At 55.7% G+C, this 24,937-nt stretch overlaps 2 protein-coding genes across 3 annotated transcripts in view; both read right to left on the reverse strand.

Annotated features, from left to right (window-relative positions):
- Window positions 1–140, reverse strand: part of SDHB (succinate dehydrogenase complex iron sulfur subunit B) — a 10,855-nt gene extending 10,715 nt beyond the window's left edge. For both annotated transcript variants that reach the window (XM_026082421.1, XM_026082422.1), the window contains exon 1: window positions 48–140. In XM_026082421.1, the coding sequence (XP_025938206.1) occupies window positions 48–110 (63 nt within the window). In that variant the 5' untranslated portion in view covers window positions 111–140. The remainder of the gene's footprint in view (window positions 1–47) is intronic.
- Window positions 141–521: 381 nt separating this feature from the next.
- On the reverse strand, window positions 522–21,392 carry LOC112973955 (protein-arginine deiminase type-2-like). The gene is made up of 18 exons (XM_026082420.1): window positions 21,253–21,392; window positions 20,114–20,271; window positions 19,527–19,644; window positions 16,740–16,923; window positions 16,527–16,599; window positions 15,344–15,405; window positions 14,867–14,984; window positions 13,551–13,676; window positions 11,523–11,701; window positions 10,632–10,735; window positions 9,949–10,060; window positions 9,709–9,816; window positions 5,888–6,039; window positions 5,444–5,588; window positions 3,938–4,031; window positions 2,419–2,504; window positions 2,044–2,172; window positions 522–1,269 (listed from the first exon to the last, which is right to left on the reverse strand). The coding sequence occupies exons 3-18, from the start codon at window positions 19,616–19,618 to the stop codon at window positions 1,036–1,038; spliced, it is 1,998 nt and encodes a 665-aa protein (XP_025938205.1). The 5' UTR covers window positions 19,619–19,644; window positions 20,114–20,271; window positions 21,253–21,392; the 3' UTR covers window positions 522–1,035.
- Between the last annotated feature and the right edge of the window lie 3,545 nt (window positions 21,393–24,937).

The raw sequence follows: 24,937 nt of genomic DNA on the forward strand, positions 1-24,937 counted from the left end.
CCCCCCGGCCCGGCCGCCCCGCGGCAGAGCAGCTCCCGGCCCCTCACCAGCAGCAGCGGCCGCCCCAGGACGCCGCGCCTCAAGGAGACTGCGACGACGGCCGCCGCCATCTTAGCGCTGGCGCAGCTTCCGCTACGAGAGCGGAAATATCCGCCCATACCATAGAGAGCGGGCGCTGGAGGATGGGGAGGGCTAGCGCGGATTCGGTGGGCAGCCATTTTAGGTGTGGCTCAGGCCGGCGCGCGGCGGGCACCATGTTGAGCGTGGGTCGGGCCGGCGGGAACGAAGCACGGCGGGCGCCATGTTGGGGCCGCCAGGCGCCCGCGGCCTCGCCTGTCTCAGGGGGCTCCCAAAGCCTGTCCCCGCCTCGGGGCAGCCTGTGCCCCAGCTTTTATCCCTCTCACTGCCCGCTGGTGTTGAGTTATGGCTTATTTTCCTCACCCGAAGGCCTGGGTGGCAGAGCTGCCCCCTCCATCTGGCTCCTAGCCTGGCGCCGGAGAAGTTGGTCACCATGTTGGATGGTGGCTGCCTCCCAAGCTGGGAGGGGACCGTGGGCACCACTGACGTTTAACGCCTTCACCTTTGGATTTTGCCTTCTTCCCCTGTGCTTGGGGGGCCTCCGCTTTCCAGAGCCAAGGGCAAAAGGGATCATCACTTCAGAGCCCCCTTCTTTTGGGGCCAAAAGCCTGCTTTTTGTCACTGAAAGAAGACACCGCCCCTCGAGCGGCGTAAAGGAGTCAAGAACAGTGCAGACAAGGCATTCCTACAGAAAGGAAGACGTTCCTGAAACGTTTCCTCGTTTTATTCTCATCAGTACAAATTGTTGGCACCACACCTCACCAGAAATTGCTGTTTTTCTCCCTGTTTTTTCTCCCCCCATCGCTGCATCTCCACAGCCCCCAGAGGGCACTAAGGAAGGCAATAACATGAACCGAGGGCACGCCTGGCACTTCACATCTAGGTTAACCGAACCGCAAGCAAAAGCACACAGCCGCAAGCACCAAAAAGATGCCTCCGAGCGCGCAGCGGAGGCGGCTAGGGCATCACGTGCCACCACTTGAAGGAGAAGGGCCGGCGCTGGACATTGGTGCCGCAGTGGACCTCCCCCAGGTTCTTGTGGTAGGAGGAGACGTCATCAATGAAGTTGCACATCAAGCCCAGGGGCTCCAGGAGGGAGCGGACATGCCGCTCCAAGCAGCACTCCCCCTCGACGATGGGGCCGAACGGCTTGGGAATGCCCAGGTCTTGGGAGAGCACGATCATGTTGACCTGCGCAATGAACAGGGTTACTTCCACATGGCATCATTTTCCCCTTCTGCGTTCGGACCGCTTTCAAAATCTTGGGATTCTGGCCAGCTGGCCAGTTCAAAAGGTCTTTCGAGTGAAGGCTGGATTTTCTGAGCCACATGGTGTCTCTTTCTGGGAAAAGGAGGGCTGCTGGCGGGGGGAAATGTCTCACTTCTCTGGACAATCCCAAGGGAAGGTTTTGTGGGGCATTAATTGGATTGCATTGGAAGAGGGAGGTAGCCTCTCCTGGCAGGAGGGGAGTAGCCATCTGTTACAGGCTTAAGCCGTAGATTATTTATGGGAAGAAAGCAACTCGATCAGTTTTGCTCTGCCTCTCCATCCAAGCCCATCCATGTCCTTGGGGAGGTGAGGGTCACGGCCAGGGACTGCCTGACTCCCTTTCCAACACACAGCTCCAAACCCACCGGATCTACAGGATTCTTATCCCTGCTTTATTTTAAAGATGAAAAAAGGATTTGGCTAAATAAACCTCAAACCCAGTAATGCTGACTTATTAAAAAAAGCCCAAAGTGGTGAAGAACCTGGTGAAGATATTTTTTCCTGCAATAAAAAAAAACCTCTTTCTTTCTCCCTGTAACTGCCAGCCTTAAGGTTTTAGCTGCCCAGCTCTTGCTACGGTGCAGTCATCTGTGCAGGACATCTGCTCCTGGCCCTTACCAAAACCCCTCTCTCAGCCCAACGCCCGAATCTCCCCTGCGAGTCAGTGAGGACCCGAGGAGCAGGGACACCTCTCACCATGTTAGGAAAGTACGCCACAGCCTTGCCATGTTCGTCCATCTTGAAGAGGGCCGGCAGATCGATGATATCGCTCTCTGTCAAGCCCAGCTCTTTTTTGAGGATGTCCCTGTTCCAGTCGATGCAGCGCTGGAGTGAGGGGAGAAGAGAGGCTTGGGGTCGGCATGAGCTTTTGCCGAAATGCAGCACCTTCCTGGGCATCCCAGCGATGGGGCTAAGGCGAGAAGCCTCCGGCGGCTGGTGCGTGGGATCACCATGTGTGTCCCCACCATGCTCAGACCCACAGGTTTCCCTGCCTGGGACCCTGCTGATCGAATGCCTCCCTCCACGCGATCCGTGCCTGCGAGGTGCGGGCCACCCCACTCTAGTTATTACCTGGACGTACTGATTCTGTTGCAGCATGATGTCGTTGGAAAGGACTTTGTTAATGGTGACCCGTTTGGTGTCTGCCCCGGAATAGCCTACAAATACAAATCCCGATCAGGGAAACGAAATGCCTGCTGTCGGCTTCCAGAAGCCTGGCTTGCGGTGCCTAAGTCAAGGCACAAAGACAGAAAAAGCCTGAGTTTCACATGCCAACTCCCTGTCCGTGGCAGAGGTGGGAGATGCTGGGAATAACGCCTCCGGCTGAGGCTGCCGGAGTCCCAATAGTTAGCTTTTGGAAAACCAGGCACTAGGGGAATCTCTGACTATTTCTCAATATCCTAGCCTAGCCTGGAGAGCTTTGTGAAAGGTCATATAGTCCATCCTCCTGCCCAGGGAATAATTAACTGCTAAATTTCTCCGCTGCCTCAGTTCCCAGCTCCGTAAAATCGGAGCTGTCATCTCCCTATCATCCGGATGCTGTGGATAAATCCAGGAAGAGCTGAGGTCACCCCTCGCCTTTGGACAGCTGGATCCTGCACAAATGAAAGCGACCTGAGCCCGAAAGGCTCAAGGGCCCCTCAGAGGCGCGGATGTCTTTTCCTGATCCCATCGCAGATGGATGAATTTCATCCTAAGCAAAACTGAGATTAGAAGGTGCCCAAACTGTCTGTCCAGAGCGACCAGAACATCACTGCTGCTCTTATGAGCCGGCTAATGCCCTGACTGCTCGCAGATGGTTTATTAACAAACAGCTGCTCTGCCTGGGCAATAGCTGTTGTTTTAAATTGGAGATTGAGTCTCCAGCACAGCCAGTCTGAAAGAAATCAAGGCACTTTTAGCCCACCTGTGGAGGGAAGGGCAGGAGAGGAAAAACTGCACTTGGAAAACTTCAGTGCCAGTTGGCAGCTCTGGTTCAGGTTGGCACGAGAGCCCACGGCTCCCAGCTGTGCCCTGTCCCACTTTTTGCAGCTCTCTGGATTGCACAGCCCAAGCCACAGGAGGTCTGGTGGTATTTACAGTGGGCAGAGAAGCTCTTTGAGCAAAAGTCACCTCTGTGCAGAGGGCTTTATCCCTCCAGGCCCACTCGGTTTCTCAAAATAGGACTTGAGGGGGCCGGGTATGGCGCACAGGCTGCCCGGGTGGACAGGCGTCCTGCTGCGAAGAAAGGCCCGTTGCTCTCGTTTGTCAGGCCCGAAGGACAACCGCTGCAGGGGCGGGAAAAGGTCCCCTTCCTCGTGCACGTGTCCCGAATACCCATGCGGTCAGGTGTGTGCTGGCTCTTCCTCGCTCCCACCGTCAGGCCGGCTGCTCCGCGCCCTAAGTCTGACTGCCTCATCCTACATCAAAGCTGGCCTTTAGTTTGGGGACGAAGATCAGCACGTTTCCCCACACACACACCTCGTCGGAGGCTTGCGAAATTCCTCCAGGCTGACGAAAACACCTCTTTGCTCTGACCCTTTGGCCTCATCACCTGCCCCATTCGCGGGGCTGTCCCACTTTGGCCGCAGCTGCCAAGTAATCCCCTTACCTTTGAACATGGTGGCTTCACCCTGGCCCTCCTTCTGCTTCTCCCGAAACAGCTTGTAGCACGCCGCGGGGCTCGCCATCAGCATCCGAAATCGCTGGGGGAAGTGGGAGAGAAGGGGTTCATTGCTTGCAGCGGGGGAAGCACCCCGCAAGGATGGCCAGCCAGCCCAGCTCGTGGGGGCACCCAGGCTCCAAACGGTTGGGGAAAGGGGCTAACAGCAAAAGGGGGGGGGGTATTTGAAGCTGTCACATTTGCACCCCTCCCCAGGAAAGCTGCCCCGGAGGAGCTTCAGAGGCATTTTTGGCTTCTGCAAGAAACCTGAGCCTTAAGCTTGGACATCTCTGCTGTCATTTAGAGTCTTTCTTGCCACAGTGCTGAGCAAATGTATCTAAATGAAGTGCTGAACCACTGATAAATACCCAGCTAACTGCCCCAGGTGGGAGCGATGGGGCAGGGAGGAGGATTGCACCGGGCTGCTCATGGGGCTGTGCTGGGATGGCCCAATCCTGCTCCCTCTGCCCGCCCCAGGCAGGGAATATAAACACCGGGCAGGCAGGCAGGCAGGGAGCTGTTTGCTTGCTGGGGGATTTGGGGCTGGGTGGAGGGGAGCTGCTTGGTTCCTTAGGGCTCTGCAGGGAGTGATGCTCACAGCCTGGGCAAGCTGCAAGCAGGGTAAAGGAAGAGTCTGCTTCGCTAGGCGTTCGCAGCGTAGGCTGGAGCTGCGATACCTGGGCTAATGTTTCTCTCTCTGGGCTGACCACACCTTGGCTGGTGCTTCTGTCTCTAATCTAGCATCGCAATGCAAGGGGGAGTCAGGGAGGGCTGAGTGAGCAATCGTGCTCTGACTTCCTAGGAGGAGAGGGCAAGAAGACAGCACGGAGCCATGAAAAGCTGGGATGCGTGAGTTTGCAGGGTCCGAGCCTCGCGTGCGTCCTGGCTCTCTCCCCTCCGGGAGGAGCAGCCTCCTGCCTCCAGGCTGTTGGTTTCGGACCCACTCTAGGAGCTGCTGAACAGCTGGGAGCTCTGGCCACCTTGGGAGGCAGCTTGTTTTTCTCTCTCCTGTGGAGATATTAGCTAGGCAAGTGCCTTTCTGTGTTCACAGAGCACTTGTTTTGGGAACTTTGGAGAGTGAACCCAACCAGTGGCTTGGTTGTTCAAGGTATACAAAATGAGCTGTGGGGTTTTTCCCGGAGGAGTCCAAGTTAGATTAGTCACTTTGGGCTTTTTCCAGGTGCCTTTTGGAGGAACCAGCCCTGAAAGCCAAACTACCCTTTGGAGCTGTCTTGAAGTGCAGCTGCGCATGAAAACCTCAGCCCGTCCCTCATGCAGCAAACAGACCAGCTTCCTCTGCTGTTCCCCTTTCTCAGGACAGGGTTTTCATGGGTTTTCATGCCACATTTGGGTTGCTGAAAGACAGGAGACTGCCACCATGCTCGGAGTAACCACTGAGCAGCACAGCTCTCGCAGTTCCCCCTAGTCACGTGTTTCGGGATACTGCCTGCTTACCTTTGCATCAGGACTGGGCACAAAAGTGACAAATTCGTCTACATGGCCCACGGTCAGCCAGTCGGAGTAGAGCTCCACGGGAGACTGCACTTGCTGGGCGTAGAGGAAATCCCTCACCACTTTGGTCATTCTCCTCCCCGCACATCTGGTGGCAAAATGCCCCCCAAAAGAGGGAATAAGGGAAATGCTCATGCGTATATCCATGCACACATGATTATCGAGATGAAGGAAGGGTGAAGTGGAGAAGGGAGTGAATGTGAAGGCAGAGATTTAGCACTGGGGCTGGGTGCTCCCAGGTGCATCCACTCCACAGGAGAACAACAGATTTGTGCCTGGCCACCAAACTGTTGATTAAGGCCCTCAACACAATTTTTTTGCATGGAGTTTAGGGACATATTTGCTATTCCTTTGCTCCCAAACTCGTAGGTTCTCCATCTCGCTTACGTGGGGAAGCTGCTTCCGATGAGGATCCTCCCCAGGGGATATTCCTTCCCACTGACGGTCACCGGCGGGCTGACCTCCAGGTTCCCAAAAGAGTCGAGGCTGGTGACTGCCTCGAACAGGGGCTCTCTGGTCACGTAGCCAAAGTCTGGGCCCTGGGAAAAGAGAGGTTTTGTCCCACTGCTGCAAAACCCTGCTGAGGGTTTTGTCCCACATTCCCCTCTCCATGCCTGTGCTCCTTGAGGTCCACGGAGACGTTTTTATTGCCCCTGGCATTTCTGTGCAGATGCTACCGCAGGAGGGAAAGGGACTGTTTTCAAGGCGTTAATGGGGAATGGCATAAGGATGGATTATGGGAAAAGGCTGCGAAATGACCCTGGGCACGCGCCCCAGTCATTTCCCTGGCCCCGAGGGTTTGGCAGCACAGACCATGCAAGACCTCTTCTCCCTTGCGGGATGGATCTGTCTGTGCTCGCTGCATCCGGGGCTACACCCACTTCCCAGGCAGAAATCCAGCCGAGTCCCTCTCGTATCTGCAAGGCCGCACAGCCACTGGGTATGCATGGATGAGTTTTAGCTCCCGGAGCGAGGCTCTGCCCCAGTCACCTCTCCTGTTGCAGCAGAGCTGCACCTCGGCTGGTTGATGGTTATTTTGCAAGGTCGCAGGCTCCCACCCATGGGGAAATGATCGGGGGCCTCGTTCGGCACGCCAAAACTCCTGGCAGCCGCGCGAGCGCGTGGGAACGTGGCTAGTCTCTCCGGCAACCAGAACTGTTTGCAGGAGAAATTCAGACATGCAAAACATTCCTCCTGCTGGGCTCAAATCTGCTCCGGGGAGTAAAAATATCAAGAGCAAAAGCCATCCCTGGACAGGGCCGGTCTCTGGAGACAAAGAGGCAGCTCTAGTGTGAAGAGCGCAAGGATGAAAGCCTCCGAGTCAGCTGGTCTCAGTAATAGAAGGCAAATGCCAGGCGCAGAGCTGGAGCGCTGAGCCAGGGATAGATCTCCTCTGGCATCCCGCAGCCGACAGTTAAGTGTCCAAGTTAAGCTAATTATTTAGGTGATGAGGTGGCCTCGAAGCTGAATGTCTAGATGGCTCATGTCAAGTGAGAGCTTGAACTCAGCCCCAGAGGGTAAATCCTCCCTAGGAATAAGAACCATCTGAAGGGCTATACTTCACTTAAATCCTATTTAAGCCTGATTTTGAGGACTTAGTATACCTGCGATTTAAGGTGCTATTCTTGCAGAGGCAGTTAACCCTTTGTGCTATGGTTGTGACATGTTAGACTTGAATGCACTAGGGAGAGACCGAAATATTAAAAAAGACGAGGCAAAGCCAACTGCCAGCAGCAGGACAAAAATCTTGCAATGGTTCTGCAGGGATCCAGGACATAAATGCAGTCCATGAGAAACCACAGACTATCCTTGCTCGTTCTGATTTAAGTCAGCCTGGTTTTGAAGCTCATGACAGTGCAATGCAGCTGCATGAACAAGATCAGATATCCCCTGTTCTTTTTTTCATTAAATCTCACTTATTAGTGTTGCATTTCCTTAGGGGTGAAGCATCCAGCTGAATGCTTCAATTAACACCAGTTTCTCCAGGCTGCATCCTCGAACGGCTCTCTTTAGACACTGACATGGCAGTGTTTTCTTTTCTGTAAGAGGGTATGCTCCTGTCGCGTTTATCTCTCTGGGGGCGACCATCCTGTGTACCCTGGCAAAGCAAACCTGCGATCCTGTGAAATCTCAGTGTGAGAACTGCGAAGTTCGGCTTAACGCAGGCGTGACGGTGCTCGGTGCGAAAGCCTCAGTGTCATCCTGGGGCTGGAGAGATGCAGCGGAGAGATGGGAGCTGCAGGGATGCAGTCAAGCAAGAGAAGCATCCGGCTTAGTAAAAACGAGGAGGGACACCCGAGGGTGCACAGTTAAGAACTAGAAGTTTGCTTTTTTAATCAAGGGTGTTTGGAGAAGCTGGGAGCTGCCAGTTCCAACCCCCTCTGTTCCCTGCACATCTCTGAGGCTTTTTCTCCGTCGTGCTATGATCTAGCCACAGAACAAAGAGCTTGTTCATGCCAAGCAAACACAGCTGTAGCGAACGGGATGCTCTGCCATCCCCCCCGTTCTGGGGCAAAGCCTGGCAAGTCAGGGGTTCCCACCTCGCAGAAAACTGGGGGCAGCTCTGCTCTGCGGGGATGAGACAGGACGCAGCGGGGCTGCCTTTCTCCAAGGCTCTCTGTGCATTTTGGGGTGCCTGTTTGGAGGGTGGCTGGGGGTCAGAGATCCTTTCCCTGGAGGCTCACGGATGCTGTGGGAGGGATGGAGCATCTAACACCTGCTCTCAGCCTATTTCCATTTAATAATCCATGGAGCCAGTACGGTTTCGGTTGTCAAGTCACTGTCATGTTCCTCCCTAGTGCTGTTTCAGCCCAGGTTTGTGGCATCTGAGTCCTATCAGTTCTAGACTGACTTTGAGGGGCTAATTCCCTGCCGTCTTTTTTTTCCCCTCGCTCAGGGTCCCAGAGGCTTAGAGCTTTGCCGCGGGAGAGGAGGACCCTTGTATGTGCTGTGTTTGGCTAAATTGTCCTAGCTGGAAAATGAGATTGGAAAGATAGTGGAGATTAGGGGAGGCTTCAAAGCAGAAGATTGGAATATAATATGTTAGCAGCTCCAAAGGCTGAAATTGCTTCTTTAAATATGAAGCAAAGCAATTCCTAAAGAGGGCAGATACGTGTAGTTGCCTGACTTACTTGTAAAGGAGCGGATCAGCATGCTATTCCCATCCTGCCTGACAAATCCAGGACTGCATGTACTCATTTCAGGCATGATAAAAGCAACACTTTTGAAAGCAATTAACCTTCCCCAAACTGACACGCAGCGAAAAAGTGAGCTGCCGATGTTAAAATGCCAGCGCGCCGTCCTCTTCTCCAGTTACTTCTGTGGTAAAGGGGTAGACTGAGGCTGCCGCGAGGACGGACAGAGTCCCCTTGAAGCCCTGTGGCTCTCTGGACGGGGCGTTAAGACATGGGGATCCTTCGTTAGGACGGGAGCCAGCCGCCGGGCTGCCGGCAGCTCTCTGCTGGGAGCTGTCGGGCGGTGAGTGGGCCCTGCAGGAGCTGTCTGTTGTGATGCTGGATGAGTCTGGCTGGGTTTATGGGGTCAGAGAGTTCACAGCTACCTGAGGATCTCCTGCCCTTTCTGTCCCGGGTATAGGAAACAGCACAGATGGGGTAATATTGAGGTCTCCATCACTACATTTGACAAGGCTATGTGATTTAATGTCACTGGAGGATAGACTCCAGCTTGGTGAAGTCTCATAGTTAAAGGTTTGGCCTTCAAGCCCTCTTCTGTCAATGCTTGTCTTCACTGGGCTCTCCCAAAATGTGTTGTTTGGGGTCACTGCTCTCCTAGGCAGCTCTCTTTGCACACCCTTCCTATGCTGGCCCTTTGCATTTGGTGGAGAAGCCCTATAGGGATTTGTTGGCAGCTGGCTGCATCTTTTGGGCAAGTAAATTGCCTCCTCTTACATTTTCCTTTCCTCTCCTTCTCAAGAGTTGAAGCATATTCACGGGTGCAGAAGAGGAAAAGGAAAAAGCAGCCCACGTCTCAAAAATATGGTGTCAAGAAATCCACCCTGTCCCAGAGTTTGGCAGAAGTCCTTCTTTTACAGAGAGGTGAGCTCCTTCCTGTCCCCTCTTATCCTGGAGGCCTTCTGGATTAAAGGTGTGGAGGAATCGGAGGTTTCCGAGACAGCCTGGACACAGCCTGGGCTCCTGGGGCAATACAAGAGAGGGTGACCACCCGCGGCGGGGCCAGCCTGCTCTTACCAGCAGCTTCTTGATGGGGAAATCCTTCAGCCCTCCGTCTCGGGGGGAGTCCAGCACCACCGGGAAGCCTTTGTGGGGAGCGTGGATGTAGCCAAACTCAACTTCATCCTAAATGAGGTGGAGGGAAAGGGAGACGTTGCATATCTGCAGGGAGGAAAGGCAGCCCCTCTGCAGGGCTCGGCTTTAGGGTAGTGTTTTCTTGGCCAGTGGCCTGCCTGGCCCCCTCTGGTGCCTCCGTACCTGCATCCAGCGGTCCCCACGGTTCATGTAGCCGTAGCAAACCTTCAGCTCGCAGCCGGCTTTGTCTGCTAGTTTCTTTATCTCCTTGAAGAAGAGGTAGTTGTCCTTCATGCTGGGAAGGCGAAAGGTGGGAGGGAAGCGGCTGAAGTGCTGCGGTGTTGGGGGATGGACGCTCACCCCCAGCCAGCTGCCTTCCCCTCCACCTATCGCCTCCCCAACAGACGGGGCAGATACCCAGGCTCTGGCTGCCGTGGCCCAATGACCTGGGGAAACTGTGATTGTAACGGCCCCTAGGTCTGGGCCAGCCCAGGCACTGCTGCAGAATGGTTTGTGGCCCTAAATTGGGCGCCTCAGCTTTTGTGGCTCCTGTCTTTGCCATCAGAAAAGCATTGCCCAGTTTCCTACATCGTGTGGGGGTTTTCACTGTCTTGTGAACTGGCTGGCCGGATCCAGCCCAGCTGAGCCCTCAACATGTAGCTTAAATCAACGGAGAGGCTCTTGGGTCATGTCTAGGAAGGACAAGGGCCCACAACAGGCGCCTGGGAGGGTGCCTAGGGCTGCTAAGGGGGTGCCTGTCCCTCCACGACGCCCAGCGCATGTTAGCTAGACCCCATGGAGAGCAGGGAGGTGTAAGGCTGCGGCGGACTGATCCGTCAGGGAAGGCATCCTCCGTTGGCCTTTACCTGCAGATGAAAACGTTCACTGGCGCCAGCGTGTTGGGGGTCATGATCCACGGCGCTACCCTGAACACCACGGTGTCGGTGAAGATCGGCGTGTGGGGGATACCCTGCGGGGAGGAACCAGGGGCGCCGCAAACACGCTGAGAAGTGGGCCGAGCTCAGCGGCAGTGGGGCCGTCAGCGGAGGAGGGCAGCAATAGCCACATGCACCGGCGGCAGGGCCCAGGAGGGCCAACGGTCAAGGCAGCCGAGATCTGCTGCGCTCTGAGCTCCTGCAGCCGAGGCGGGCTGACGTGTAATGAATTCCCCCGCGGTTTTAGCTTGGCTTATTATTCCCGCTAATCCAGAGCTCTAGACTGCAGCACGCCGGGAACTGGGGAGCGTTCCCCTTCTTGCTGTCACCTTTATTGCACCTTAAGGCACAACAGCGAGCCGGGGCTGGCTGGGTGAGAGCTCAGCACCAGCAGACGGGCGGGCTCCGGAGACCTGCTTTGCCCCCGCCACCAGGGCAGGTATGCGGAGCATCCCCGCGGCCCTGTGCCCGGCTGGGATGGAGGCGGGCCAGGGGAATCGCCTGGATTTACAGCAGGGCAGCAGGGCTAATTGCATATCACTTTGCACCCAAGTGAGGGTTAAATAGCTATTTAAGGCAGCGGGGGACCCTGGCCTGCAGGTCTGTCGACAAGCCGGGAGGTATTAGGACCTTATTGGTCTCCATTTAGCACTATCCCACCAACGTACCTTACCTGTGAGGTCATTTTTGAGTTAAGGTGACAGCTACTCTATGCCCTTTGGCTGCGCAACTGCTCTCCTTGCATTCCCCATCCCCCTCATCCATAGCCCTCTAGCCGTTGCGGCCTCCCATCAAACGCCCCTTCCCCGGGTGCCTCCAGACCTCGGCCAGGGACTCCAGGAGGCTGACGTGGATGGAGACGAGCCCGGGGAAGCTGTCATCAGGGAAGCAGAGTCCCTCGACGAAGAACTCCAGCTCCGCAGGGCCGCCCATGTACTGCACGGCGTGGTACAGCTTCTGCCTGCCCAGGATGTGGATGTAGCGCTGCCCGAAGAAGGGATCTAGGGAAAAAAGGGAGAGTTCAGGATGGGCTCACACAGCTAAAATTTGTTTTGCTTGTTCACGTCCCCAGAGACGAGGTATCACAGTCCCTCTGTGCTGGAGCTATTTCTCTTCTGCTGATGGACGTAGCGTCCACCCAACAGAAAAATCTTAACGCCAGCTCCATCTCTTGCAGTTTTGCAATCACAGGGCAAGGGCGAAGCATCCCAAATCCTTTCCTTCCCCTAGCCGCTGTTAAAAGACATTTTTCGTGGGATGTCTGCCCTTGCAGCCCCCCGACCTTGGCTGCCGGCGGGTAGCAATGCCTGCAGGCTCCTCGGTGACAGGCTGAGACTTGAGACCTGTTGCTCAGCTCTTGGATGCCTTCCTGATTAATTCAGCGGGGCGGCTGGGAGCCCGGGCCAGCGTGCTGTCATCTGAGCTAAGGGAGCAAGCGCCGAGCCAGCTCGCCAGGCCACCGTCTTGGGTTTCAGCTGGGGGAGGTGGATTTGTGGTGCCCTTGAGGGCCAGGTTGGGATTGGGCAGCGAGGAACTGCTGTCCGAAATGCTCTCTGCTTCCCCAGGGAGAGAGGGATGGGCTGTGCATACCTCTTCCAGGCTTCCCCACAGCGACAGATCCAGTCCAGCGCCACTGGATGTGGCAATAGGGGTCCCGCAGGCATCCTCGTGACGCTGTTTTAACCCGCTAAACCCCCGGTGTTAATCAGCGCTTTCCGTGATGTTTGTAAAAGCTAAAGGGATGTGGCAGGCTCTGCTGCCCAGGTGGGATCTGTGCTTTCAGCTCCGTCCAAGCTACCCCCCTTCCCCTGCTCCTCCGGGAAGGCAGTGGTTTGCTGCTGGCTTCGGCACAAAGGTGGTTAGACACCACCAAGAGCACCCGAACTCCTCCTGCCCCTCGAGCATCCAGTTCTTGGGGCCACCGGCATCTGCCAGCCTCCGGAGCAAGCTGATCCCTTCCGACCGCCTGGCTGGCGCCTCTCCGGGCGCTTGCGGGAGCACATGAAGGGCAAAGGCTCGAGGACTTGGTAGGATTTCTGGTGCTAGTCTGGTCCCTCCCCCGGCTGCTCTACACAGTGCACCTGGGGAATGCATGCCTTCGTGCTCCTCTCCTGGGAAACCCCTCACAGATACCACCCAGGGGAGCTGCGAGTCCCAACATGGCCAGCATCACCCTTCTGAAAGTGCCAGGTTTTCTATTGCATTGCCAATTTTTCTGTTGCGTTGCCAATTTTTCTGTTGCAAAGAATCGGCGCAGCAAGGTGGAGTTGTCTAATGGATGAAGCAGCTGGTGGTTGGGGCACTTGCTTTTTTTGTTTGCTGCTGCTTTGCTGGATGACCGTGGATAAATCACTTGAGTGCCCCACACCTCTGTTTGTTACTCTCCAGAGTTTTGCAATCGCTCTGGCTCTGTTTGAGAATTGCTGGCCAGCCAAAATGCTTTAAAGCTGGCAAGTATTTTCCGAAAGGTTATTTCTCCGGCTCATCTCTATCCCTACCTGCCGGGCCCTACAGCTGCAGGGACACAGGTTGTGGCCCCGACCTCATTTGCGTAGGGAAGCAGGCGAAGACGCCTGCATCCCTGGCTGTGATCCCTGGTGCTGCTAAGAGCAGAGGCGGGAATTGCCTGAAAAGGGAGAGCAGTCAAGCCTGGAAAAATTGGTGCGGTTGCTAGAGAAACTGTCCATCGCCACCGGATAAGGGCTGCCAAGGACACAGTTTGCTTCAGGAGCCCGTTTTTGAGAGCACAGAAAGGGCAAGGTCGGAGACAAAAAGCAAAGAGCTTACAGAGAAAATAAAAGCGTCATGAACTTAGGGAAGGGGCAGAGAAAGCGGCAAGGAAGGACTTACTCTGCACGTAAAAGACCCCGACTTTGTCAGCGTCTGAGAGGGGAACGTAGAGAACGATTTCATACCCCCGGGGGAGTCTCGGCGGGCCTTCAGTCCTCAGGACCATCCGAGACATGTCCAGCAAATCTGGGGTTGAAACACAGCTGAAGTCAGGGCTGGTGCGGAGGCAGCCCAATCCCCCCCTGCTCGCCCCAAAGTCGGACGCCCGATTTCCATGCTGCAGGGACCACGTCTGTTTGTCAGCTCGTGATTAAACACCCTTAGGGGAGTTACACCACGCAGCTCCGACCAGGTTGCCTGCTTCCTCCCCAGGTTTTCTAGCCAAGAAGATGCTCCTCACGCGTTAGCAGCCTTTGCACGCGTGCTGGAAAAACAACCCGTGCTCTTGCTAGCGCTCAGACCTGGTGGGGCTCGTGCTCGTGCTTTGAAAGTGTCCTTTTCCCACAGCCCGGTCCTGGCACCACAAAGCCGACAGGCACCGGCTTTGTGTGTGGATTTTTTTTTCCGGAACAGACGGGTATTTCTGGCTGCCGGCCCTACAACTCTCCCCTAACTCCAAGGTCTGGGCCAGCTCCTTTCCCATTTCTCTGTCACCCCCATGAAGCATCCCGAGGCCAAGCTCTGGCAGTGCACCTCTGTGACCTCTGCTGTTTTTTTGGCTGTGCTTTATGCCCCTGCCGCACCTCAGGGGAAGCAATTAGCTCGCGCTGCATAAAAAAGAGGACGGGAGCGTGATCCCGCATGGGAAGCTAGCTCAGCAATTCGGCTTCATGAAGCATGAGTCAGAGCAGCGATCAGCCCGTCGACAGCCAGTTCCTAAGCAAAACTTAATCTCCAAAAAGACCAAGCCCGCCTCAAGGACCAAGGAATGAAAGAGCATTTTTGCATTGCTTGTTTCTGAAGCGGAGCCTCTGCGGGGTGCTGATGGGCCTGCATGGCTCTGAACTCAGACTTAGCAAGTACACAAATGACTTTTTAAAACTTAGCGATACACAAGGAACGTGAGATTCTCTATTTTTTATAAGGATAGGCTCTCTAGCTCCAATACTGAAGCAGTTTTCCAGTTCGCAAGATGCTGGAAAGCAAAACTGAGCTATTTTAACCAGCAGAGACCAAAAGGATGTGGAAGTTGCATTAACAATGTAAAATGTGAACGTTTGTCTACTAAGTCTAAGATATTCGATTTCGACTGTAAAAATTGTCTCTTGTCTTGCCATCCCGTGGTGTTAGCAGCAACAGGGTAATGAAAATATCCCCCGGTGCTTTTAACTTGGCCGTGAAAAATCGGGATTGGGGATGGCGAAGGGGCCGTGTACCTTCTTTGCTGAACACTCTTTCATCATCGCAGTCCAGCGCAGGAATAAAAGGGCTTTCCCTGTCGCAGTTCACAAGCAGGATGGCCCCCTGCCCATCTGGGCCCCACGTCCAGGTTGCCTAAAATACACCACCTTGGCTTAGCGAGCGCCTGGGGACGGTGGCAGTTGTCACAGACCCGGGACGTGCCGGCCGCCAGCAACATGACCCGGGAAGAGCAGCCAGACCCGCATTTGGGTTCAGGCTTCCCTTCTGCGTGTGAAGGGCCAGGTTTGCCCATGGGCCTGGCAATAGCATGAGCTCCCAGGTTGTTTTTGATGCTCTGCTTCCATGGATTTCCCCCTTGACATCGGCTGCTTTTCCTGAACGGGCAGAGACGAGGACAGGCAGAGCAAGAGGGGGCTGTTCCCATTTTCCTCCTGCAAAGCTCTGTGCTCCCTAACTTTCAATTCATGTCAGGAAAGTAGAGGCTGGATTACCTTGTTGGGGTTATTCTTTTCCACCACTCCATCCCGATCTGCATCGACATCCAGAGAGATCCCTGGGAACACAGACACCCGCAGTCAGGCCTTTCTCCAGCCCCGGCTAAGGCAGATTTTGACAGGCAATGCAGCTCTGAGCGGGGCCAAAGCATCTGCTCGGGATTTCTGCAGAGCGGGATGCATCTCCTCCTCTGGCAGAAAGCACCAGGAGCAAGTCTGCGGAGGTGACACGGGAGCTGGTGATGGACCTGCACTGGGAGGAATGACCCCAGCGCTTCTGGGAGCCAGCCCAAGAGGTTTTGAGACTGCTGGAGAAATCTCTGTGGGCTTTGGGTTTTAACTGGCTGAGATTTTGCCGTGCCCTTTGGAGAAGCAGTTGTTGCTGTGGCTTTGCGGTTTGTTGCATGCAAGAGTCCACCTGGCCCGGGTCTGACCTGCCAAATCTGAGCTTGTCTCTGCTTCCACATTACGGGCCCTGCTCAGAGCAGATGGCCTGAGTTACTCTGTTAAACGAAGCGGTTAATATTCACGCTCTAGATATTAGCTAGGCCCGGCGAAAACACACTGTGCGGGATGGTTTATTTTCAGGATTTGGACCAGTCCCAATATTCACCCCCCGCGAGAGTGCCTGAGAGCACGGCAGGGCATTTCTCTTGCCCTCCGCTCCTTCCCTCCAGACACGCTGCTGCTGTGGCGACACACTTGGATGTTTTCCATCACAACGAGGTACCGGAGGGAAGGTGGATTGGGTTTCCAGGCATGTTTCAAAGCACCATGTGAGACAGCCTGGTTAGTGCAGAAGCTGTTTTGCTGCTAAGGCAGTGGGAAGAACAACTTGCTAAACCGTACAGCTTCTTTCAGGCAAGTATTATCAAAGCAGGAGAAAAGGATTGAGTTTAATTCTCAAAGCGTCTCCCACGGCCCTCCGCACAAGGACTTGCACCCGCATTGCCCTGCTAAGCCCTTAAAGGTGACAAAAATGGACTTCACTGGGGCATTTTTGGAAGGAGCAACAAGATCCTTCTTGTGTTGTCCATGCGTGCGGTTGGCTCCCTGTGCGCAGAGCCTCCCAGGTCGCGCTGCTTGCTTTGCTCCCGAAGGATGGGATTTTTGCAACTCTGCAAGCGGGCGAAGAGGGATTGAAGCTCTGGCTGTGCTGTTGCGAAAGCATCATACTCACCGATGCCCGTGAGAAAGACCCCGGCTTGGTCGATGGGCTGTCCTCCTTCCTCTCCGTAATAGCTCACGGTGACCTGGAAGCACCCAAACACACATGAGGAGCAAGGGCAGGATGACAGCGCCCGGCGCCTGCGGGCAGGGGAGCGATGCTTTGGTCCGTGAGATCCCGGCGAAGGAGAGAGGCTACACAGACCCCCGGCACCCCGCTTTTCACCTTGTTGTCATTGACCTCCGTGCTGGCTTGGCTCATGCTGAGTCTCAGGACCGTCCCCTTGTCAAGAGGCCACCGCGGCCCCCCGTTCCCTGGCGCCACCTCCACTTGCTCTCCGGTGACGACCTCCACGTTCACCGCCTCCGTGTGCTTCAGGCTGAAGGAGACCGCGCCGGCCGGAGCCGCTCTGCAAAGAAGTTTGCGGAGGCCTGCGCTCAGCTGAGGCAGCCCCAAACATGCCGAAATTTGGAGACCAGCAGGCGCCCGGCACCGTGCCGCAGCAAGGACGAGGTTTCACCTCGGCTTGCAACGGTGCCGTGAGCAACCCAAAGCGCTCGGTTCCCAGAGCAATTAATCTCGCTCCTCGAGTCATAGCCAAGACCAGGCACGCTGGCATCTCCACGCTAGCCACCGGCTCCTTTCTACCCTCCTGTCCTTTCAAAAAGCTGCACGTAACTATCACTGCCTGGGAATGCTTTGAGGGACTGTTTTACGGCAGAACATGCTCTTTTGGAAAAATGAACCTACTTTGCCGACATCGGTTCTTTTTAGCTTATAAAAAACTAGATTGCAATCTGTTACAATTACAGGCTAAGCACTTAGTACTGCTGGAACAAAAGAGCTTGTTTTTTTGTTTTGAAGTTCATTTCAATTCAGAATTTTTTGTTGATTTTTAAAGGGAGTCAAACCCATTGTTTAATAGTTCATCCTAGAAGCATTTCAGCTGAGCCGAAAGCTTTTGCCAGAGGAAATTCAAATTTAGAGGTAATTTGTCCCACCTAGCAATAGCAAGTATTGCACCACTCCCAGCATGACCTACCCTTGCCTTTCTCATGCCACTCAGCAGATCTCCCTTGCCTCTCTTGGCTCCCTGTCCCTCCTTTCCCCGTGTTTCCAGGGTTTTTATTTTGGGGCCGCTTACAGTTTGCAAGGTCCGGGCTCGCTTTGAGCGCCGGCCTCTCCAGCATGTGTGCAACCAGCCCCGTGGCTGCGGCACCGACACCCGAGAGCGCCCGCCGTATCACCATTACAGCATCCTTTACCGCCCCGCGCCGCGCTGGCACGGCTGTAAAGCCCTGAGCCGGTGGCATCAAGGGGAAAGAGGAAATCTGAGCGCTTGCTTGATGCTGTCTGGGCATTTCTTACATTGTTAAATTGCATTTAATTAGGCGTGCAAAACTGGTTTGGTTTCCTTGGTTCTGGGGTTTGGGGATCCCACTGGGAGGAGATGTGACCCGGAGAGAAGCCAGATGAGCTGTAGCTGTGCTGTTTATCTTGAGCATCGAGGGTGAGACTTGCATAAGCAGCTGGGTGAGGACCGGCGCTGCCTACGACGGACAGGAACAAAGTATTTGGACTTAATATGTTGTTTTCTTTTGGGGAACAATTATCTTGGGGCTTTCTGAAGTGCAACTCTGTTTCGTCTTATGGGCACGGAGTTTATGTTGTGATAACTTGCACGCTCTTTCAGGACGCAGCTTGTCACGGGGTCTTGTTTTCCTCTCGTCGCCCAGTGCTCCCAGCTGCGTCCCCTCCTTTGCCATCTGTCCCCACGGTCTCCTGCTCTTTCCTCCCGTGTCCCAACCCTGCTTCTTCCTCTGGTCTCCAAATTTCCAAGGGAATATCGCTTGGTAACTGGATCTGTTGACCACAGATGGATCAAGCTGCGTTTGGAGTACGAACCCTGGGTGAATAAATACTTTCTTTGTGTCGTGCAAATGCTGACACCTGAGACTCTTTGCTGGGACTTGTGCAGATTTGCAAAGCCCGGGGAAGGATTTGCCCACTCCTCTGAGAACGTTTGCACTGCCAGCGCCGGTCTGTTATAGATTAACAGAGCGAAAGGCCGGGGCTGGCTGCTGGCGACGTAGGCAGCGTGTGTCCCGGGTTGGAGCGCAGGCAGCTAAAACCCTTCATCTCCCTGCTGGATGATGTCCGTGGGCCAGCCGGGGCTTTTCAGGAGCGGTTTTGCGACTGCACGGCATAGTCTAGGAATTGCGGGTCTCTGGAAATAAAGCCGGGGACGCCTCAGGGGTTGCAGATGTTAGTGCTGCAGAAGAACTCGGAGCAAGGCACAGCCCCGCGTGGCAGCATCAGATAGGGTAGGGATTGCTCGGACGTGGTCTGAAGCAGATTTTAGCCCTATAGAGGAGCTGGATCTCTCTGCAGAGGGTGAAGCATTTCATGCAACGTGGGATCGGACCAGCCTGAATAGCCACATCTTCTCCCGGCCAGTAGGTTGGAGGTTCCCCGCCAAAAACCGGCAGGTCCCGGAGCCGGGAGGACGCGGGTCTTCCAGCGAGGGCACGCCACGTGCTGTAAATCGAGGCCGTTTCCTTGGGGAATTGTGTGAAACTGCACGGTTTAAGCCGGGTTGGGTTGCTGCGTGGCGTGGGGGGCTTCAGCCCCCGTGGACCTGCCGCGAGGATGCCGATGCCTCCCAAACCGCCTGGGAAAGCAGGGCTGCGGGACGAAATCTCTCCTCACGCCCTCGAATTGAGGCTGGGATGGGGACACGGCACGGGGGCGGTGTGTGGCAGCGACCCAGATTTGGGAGGCATGGAAGGGGGCTGTCTCATCACCCCCCCAAAAACGCTTCTGGGGACTCCTGGGGAAGGGATATGCAGGGACTCGGGAGCTGGGCAACAGGCCAACGTGCAGATGGGGGGAGCAGAAGGAAAAACGGTGGGGGGGAAACGGAGGAGGGGGTTGAGGCACTGGGGAAAAGAAACAAGAAACATCAAGGCGCAGGAAGGGAGGGAGAGGGAAGAGTTAACGTGTCCAACTCACCCGTAGACATCGGTGGAGATCTGGGTGCCCAGCACGCACAGGGCCTCGATGCGGTTCCCATGCTGGAGCCGGAGCGTGCGGTCCCGCAGCATCTCGCCGCCCCCGGAGCCCAGACGCCCTGACGATGGGCACACGCGCCCCTCGCACCTGCTCCAGGTGGGACTGAGCCCAGGGCAGCACCCTGTCTGGACTCCTCCTCCCTCCTTCGTTCCCCCCCTCCAGCACGCCTCCCTCCTCCTCTTCCTCTTCCTCTACTGGACCCACAGAAAGTCAATCACCCTTCCCCGGGGGGTCGGGCCCTCCCTTGAATTTGGGACAACTCCTTTGCAGGCCCCTTTGCCCCCCGGCCCAAAGGGAGAGGGCGGTCGGATTGGACCCTCTAAAGCCACAGGAAAATGATCTCAGCGGCTTGGGAGGGAGGGATGGAGAGGGAGGGCGGCTGGCCCGAGGCCCAGCCGCCTCCGAGCCCTTTGCAAGGAGCTCCCCCAGCTGTCCCTAACTCTCCGTCCCCGGCTCCCTGTCCCCGGTGAAGCCCCAGGCTGCGCGGCAGGAGGCTTTGCCGCCGCGGCAGCCCAACAATCCCAAACCTCGAAGCGGAACGAGCAGCCGGGAGGGGAGGCAGATGCGGAGTCGGCCTCGGGGTGTTTCTGCAGCGCGGGTTGCGCTTTGGCTTTTGGCCGGCGTCTGCGATCACAGGGTAGGCGACACCTCTCACGCCGTCCCGGCCGCGGCCCTTTTCCGTTGTCTAGGGAAAAGCTCGAGCTGCTCTTTGGAAGAAGAGCCAAACTATCCAAACCCTCAGGCTAGCAGGACGCTCCTTTCTTCCCTACTTATTTTCAAAGGGAAGCCGGGGAATGAGCTGCCTTTGCTCGTGCCGAGAAGGGGAGGATGGAGGTGTTTTTATACAATGAACATGCTGTTTTGCTGCCCCGGCGATGCAGCAATTCGTGTTGGGAGCAATTGCTGCCCACGCAAGCGTTTGCATTCTTTATTAAAATGACACTAAATATGCATTTCAAAAACCAAACTTCTTCCCCAGATTTTGGCATAACCTGCCGCAAGCAATTAAAAAGCAGGAACCAGAAACGTTCAGTTTGCTCGTCCCTATTTGTGTCCCTTTTAGGCTTTTCTTTTTGGCTGGGGCACAGTAAACAAACTCAAATACAGTTTCTCGTCCAAACCRGATCCTTTTCCGTGCCGTGACTTGAGCAAACAAGCATGTGAGGGGGGCTTTGCGTTGCCAAACCTTGTCTGCATGCAGACGCCTCGGGAATACGGGCAGTTTCCCTGATTTTCTGCACGTGCTGAATAAGTGTGTGGCAAGAAATATGATTTATTAAAGGCCATATGTGTTATCACCAAAGAAGGAGGTATAAACCAGCACCCTCTCAAGCTTTGCCTGTCTTAGGACATCATGGTTAGAGCAGCAACAGCCCTGTGCAAAATTTAACACGGGGACGTGCTGGTTGGGTTAAGCGAACCCCAGTTTAGATGCCCCAGGCTGATACCTGCCCACGCCTGCAGCCCGCAGCTGGAAAACACCTCTTCTGAGAAGCGTCGCTATTTTACCCTGATCTATTTAAACCACCGGCTTGCAAGAAACACTGCTGAAAGAGGAACCAGGAAGAAGGAAAAAAAAAAAACCAACCCCAAATCAAACCGGTGCAGTGTTTGCGCAAGCTGGCTCTGTCCACCGACTAGTGGCTTTGCATCGCGTGAGACTCACCAGGCCTTTGGGGTTTTTCTTTCTCCTCCAGAAACGCAGCCATCAGCAGGCATCTCCCTCGCACCGTGCCGGCGTCGCGGGTGCTGGAGCTGGCCGGCTGGGCGGATGTGGGCTAGCCTCCCCGGGCTCGCTGGCCACCGACGTGCTGGTGGAAGGAGAGGTGTCCAAAGGTTATTTTGGAAGAAGGCGAGCGAAGAAAGCAGCTTCTCGTTTGCCACTCTCGCTTCCCAATTCCTACGCCTGGGCATTTAGCGTTTCAGTTGCCAGCCAGGAAGCCGAATGCTATTTTAAATCCTCCCTTTTCTTAAAAAAAAAAACCACCAAAACCAAAAAAACCCTCCCATCTTCCAGCAAGACCCCAAGATCACTGCATCACTGGGGATTTTTAAAAGCAGCACAAGTGTTTCTTGAAACACAGGCGCTTCACCGTTGTGAAAAAGGCCTTTTACGTGCTTTAGAAATGACTGCCTTTTGCCCAAATTGAACCTAATGTGCCCAGTCTGCTCCCCAACCCAGCTTCGCCTTTGATTTCAGGCTTTAGACCTGCAGAGCTGGAGCGGTTCACGACTGCCGCCGTTGTCCCCAGCCAGCGTCCGCGGGGTTTGTCCCAAGGGTCCCGGGCGCCCAGGACGTCTCCGCAAGCACGGCAGAGACGAAATTTGCCCTAATTCCCCGTGAAGCCGGGCAACCCCTGCAAATTGCTCACAAACTTTTGCTGCACTTGCAGCTTGCTCTGGGTCAGATAGCTCTTGCTATCTTGTCCCGGCGTAACGGCCAAACTACCCAGCAGGCGGGAGGCTGCTGTTACCCCTGCAGTTTCGAGTTTTTTAGTTATATTATTACCTAACTTGTTTTACCTTAGGTTTTGCTCGGCTTTGTGCGGTTGAGCGCTCTCCCCCTTAATCTCACCATTTACAGCGAAGGATTAGCAAACTCAAGAAATTAAGGCAGCATGAACCCTGTGGACCTGCAGGAGAGGGGAAGGAGTGTAACCCACCAAATCTGAGGTTGAAACATGTAAAAATAGCCCTGTGTGAGCCCAAAACCAAGGAGGAACTCCTCACCACCAACGCCGTGTCCTCTTTGCTCCTTGGTTTCGGGCTCGCTCAGGTGGCTCTGCTTTTGGGGGCCACCCAAGACCCTTTGGGGACAGAGCGGTGGTGACGGCACTGCTGCCCAGTCCCACTAGATGTCACCTGCATCCTGTCCCACGGTGTCCCCCATGTCCCCCCACCCCGAGCCTGAGTTTGCGACAAAAAAAGAGAGGAGAAAGCCAAGTTTTAGGGCAAAAAGGGAGGAGGGATGAGAGGGGGCTACCGGGTTTCAGGAGGAGAGCGCCGCGGCTGTCAGAGCTGCTTTCCACACCGGGCTGTGGTTCCCACGGGGACATTCACGTTATGCCAGCCCCCTTCCTCCTCATCCTCCTCCTCCTCGAAGGAGGCAGGGGCTGGGCTGCTCTGACGCAAGGCTTGAGTCTTTGGCGTCTCCAGCTCCGGGCTGAGTATCCAAGAGGGCGAGCGGCTCCGGGAACGGCCTCGATTGCCCCCGGAGGGCTTGCAGGAGGGGGCCTGGCTCCTCCCTGTCATCCTCATCCCCTCTCCTGATCCTGGTCTCTGCCCGGTTCCCAGTGAGGCTTTCCCAGCCGAGCGACTCCTTTCTGCTCGCCAGGGAAGAGCCTGTAGGTGAATATTAAGTGTTTTGCTGTTCGCCCCAGGGGGCAGACAGTCTTTCCAGGCCTATCTCACCCTTCCTTGTCCCAAGTCCTCCCCGTGCCAGAGGAAGGGCAGCTAGGATCAGGCGGAAGAGGGAGGACATCCCGCAGCGCTGGGTCTCACATCCGCATGGTGCCCAGCCCAGCTCTGCCTGACTTCCGTCCCTCTTGCACAAGGGGTGGCAAAAGCACCAGCGAGTCTCAGGCCACTATTCTTGACACAGGCTTTGCTTTATGCTATCGGGTAGGAGATCAGACAGGGTAAACCATCATGGGATGTATATATATATATGTATATCCACAGGTGTCTGGAGGCTTGTGGTTTCACAGCTATAGTCAATCTGGTCAGAGGAGTTTTCAGGTTTTTAAAAGTCAGATCTGCTGGATTAGTAGCTGTTACGCATCAGCTTTTTCCCTGCTGATTGATCTCTGCATGTCCTAATTTAGAGGAGCCGGGAACAGGGATTGGTACAGGAGCTTGCAGACACGCTGGAGAGTTCATTCGTGCGTGTTTTCGTGCCGGCCTCCCCTCTCCCTCCGCCTGGGCGATGGGAAAGGCTAACGATGCTTCAGGCACTGCCCCACGGTGGGAGGACCAGGGCCAGATGGAGAAACTGGTGCCAACGGGCAGGAAGGGGGTCGGGAGCTCTGTTGGCGTCACCAAGCCTTTCTCCAGGAGCGCGTGGCATCTGCTGTGCATCATCGTGAACCTCTTCCAACTTTGTCCGAAACTGCTCGGATCCCATGCGGCATCTCTCATCCGTCACTTCGAGCTGTGCTGAAATCCACTTCTCCCCCTTGGATCTGTTGAAGTCTCCCTTTTCTGGGAGGCCGGATCAAGGGCCTGGTGAGCTCCCTGAGCCGGCGATGGGAAAATCTGGCGTGAACCTGCATGGCTCGGTGAGTGTCTCAGGCGGCTTGGCCGGCATGCCCTCCTTGGTGGCCTGGAGCAGCGCCTGCGTGCCTGGTGACGGTGGAGCGCGTCGGGCCAGCACCGTGCCAGGCTGCAGCTGTAACCCGGCCCGACACCACGCTCCCAGCAGATATCGGGGCTGCCGGAGCCTTTGGCCTTGCTTGGAGGCACGTGTCGGCATGGGAGCCTTATTGCAAGGAGTAGGAGTGAAACGTGCCCCCATGGCGTCCTTCTTAGCTGACCTTTGCATTTAGGAGGTGCGAACAGGTGCCCGCATGAGTCAGGCCAGGCGTAAGCCACCACGCAAGCCACCCTCCGTGCCCTGGCAGCCTGCGAAAGGCGATGTTGCCTCTGCAGGACTTTCCACCGCTTTCCTTGGCTTTATTTTGCAAGCTGAGCCCTTTGAAGGCAGCTGCGACCCGCGAGCAGGCGAGGCTCGGAGGCGGCCGTCAGCACGGGCGCGGAAAGCATGCGGCGGGCGGCAGGCTGGAGGCACAGCCGTCGGGCGGCTGAATCAGCCGGCTTGGCTTCGGGGTGGCCTCCGCAGCGAGATGATACCAACCCACCAGGGTGAAGGAAGGAGCTTGAGCTACGCTGAGAAGATCCACAAGTTCATTGCTAGCTCCGTGGGAGGCATCCAGCACACCCTAGTGAGGAATCGGTTTATACAAGCAGCAACCTCAGCGTGATGTGCAAAGCTGTGGGAGAACATGGGATACCAGCACAGCGAGCTCGGGAGGACAGAGCTCCGGCGGGTACACACGCTGCTCCTGAGCTATGCCAGATGGCGAGGCGGCTTCCCGGGGTGGTTTGCTCTTTGATTGCAGGCTATAAAGTGGGTCTTCCCTGCTTTGTGAGATGGCAGGATGGGAAGCTGGGCCCTCGGATGCCCCCCTTTAGGGGAGAGGGAAGGATGGAGGGGAGAGCTGTGCTTTCCAGTAGTGCAAGGCAGGACAGGACCGATTGCAGAGCCGTCCCTGCTCTTGGCTCCTGGGAAGTCCCAAAAACGGGTCCTGGTGCATCCCACGACGTGAGGTTCAGCAGCTTTGCATGACAGCTCC

This window comes from Apteryx rowi, unplaced genomic scaffold (genome assembly GCF_003343035.1).
Source record: "Apteryx rowi isolate R43461 unplaced genomic scaffold, aptRow1 scaffold_577, whole genome shotgun sequence".
NCBI classification, from domain to species: domain Eukaryota; kingdom Metazoa; phylum Chordata; class Aves; order Apterygiformes; family Apterygidae; genus Apteryx; species Apteryx rowi.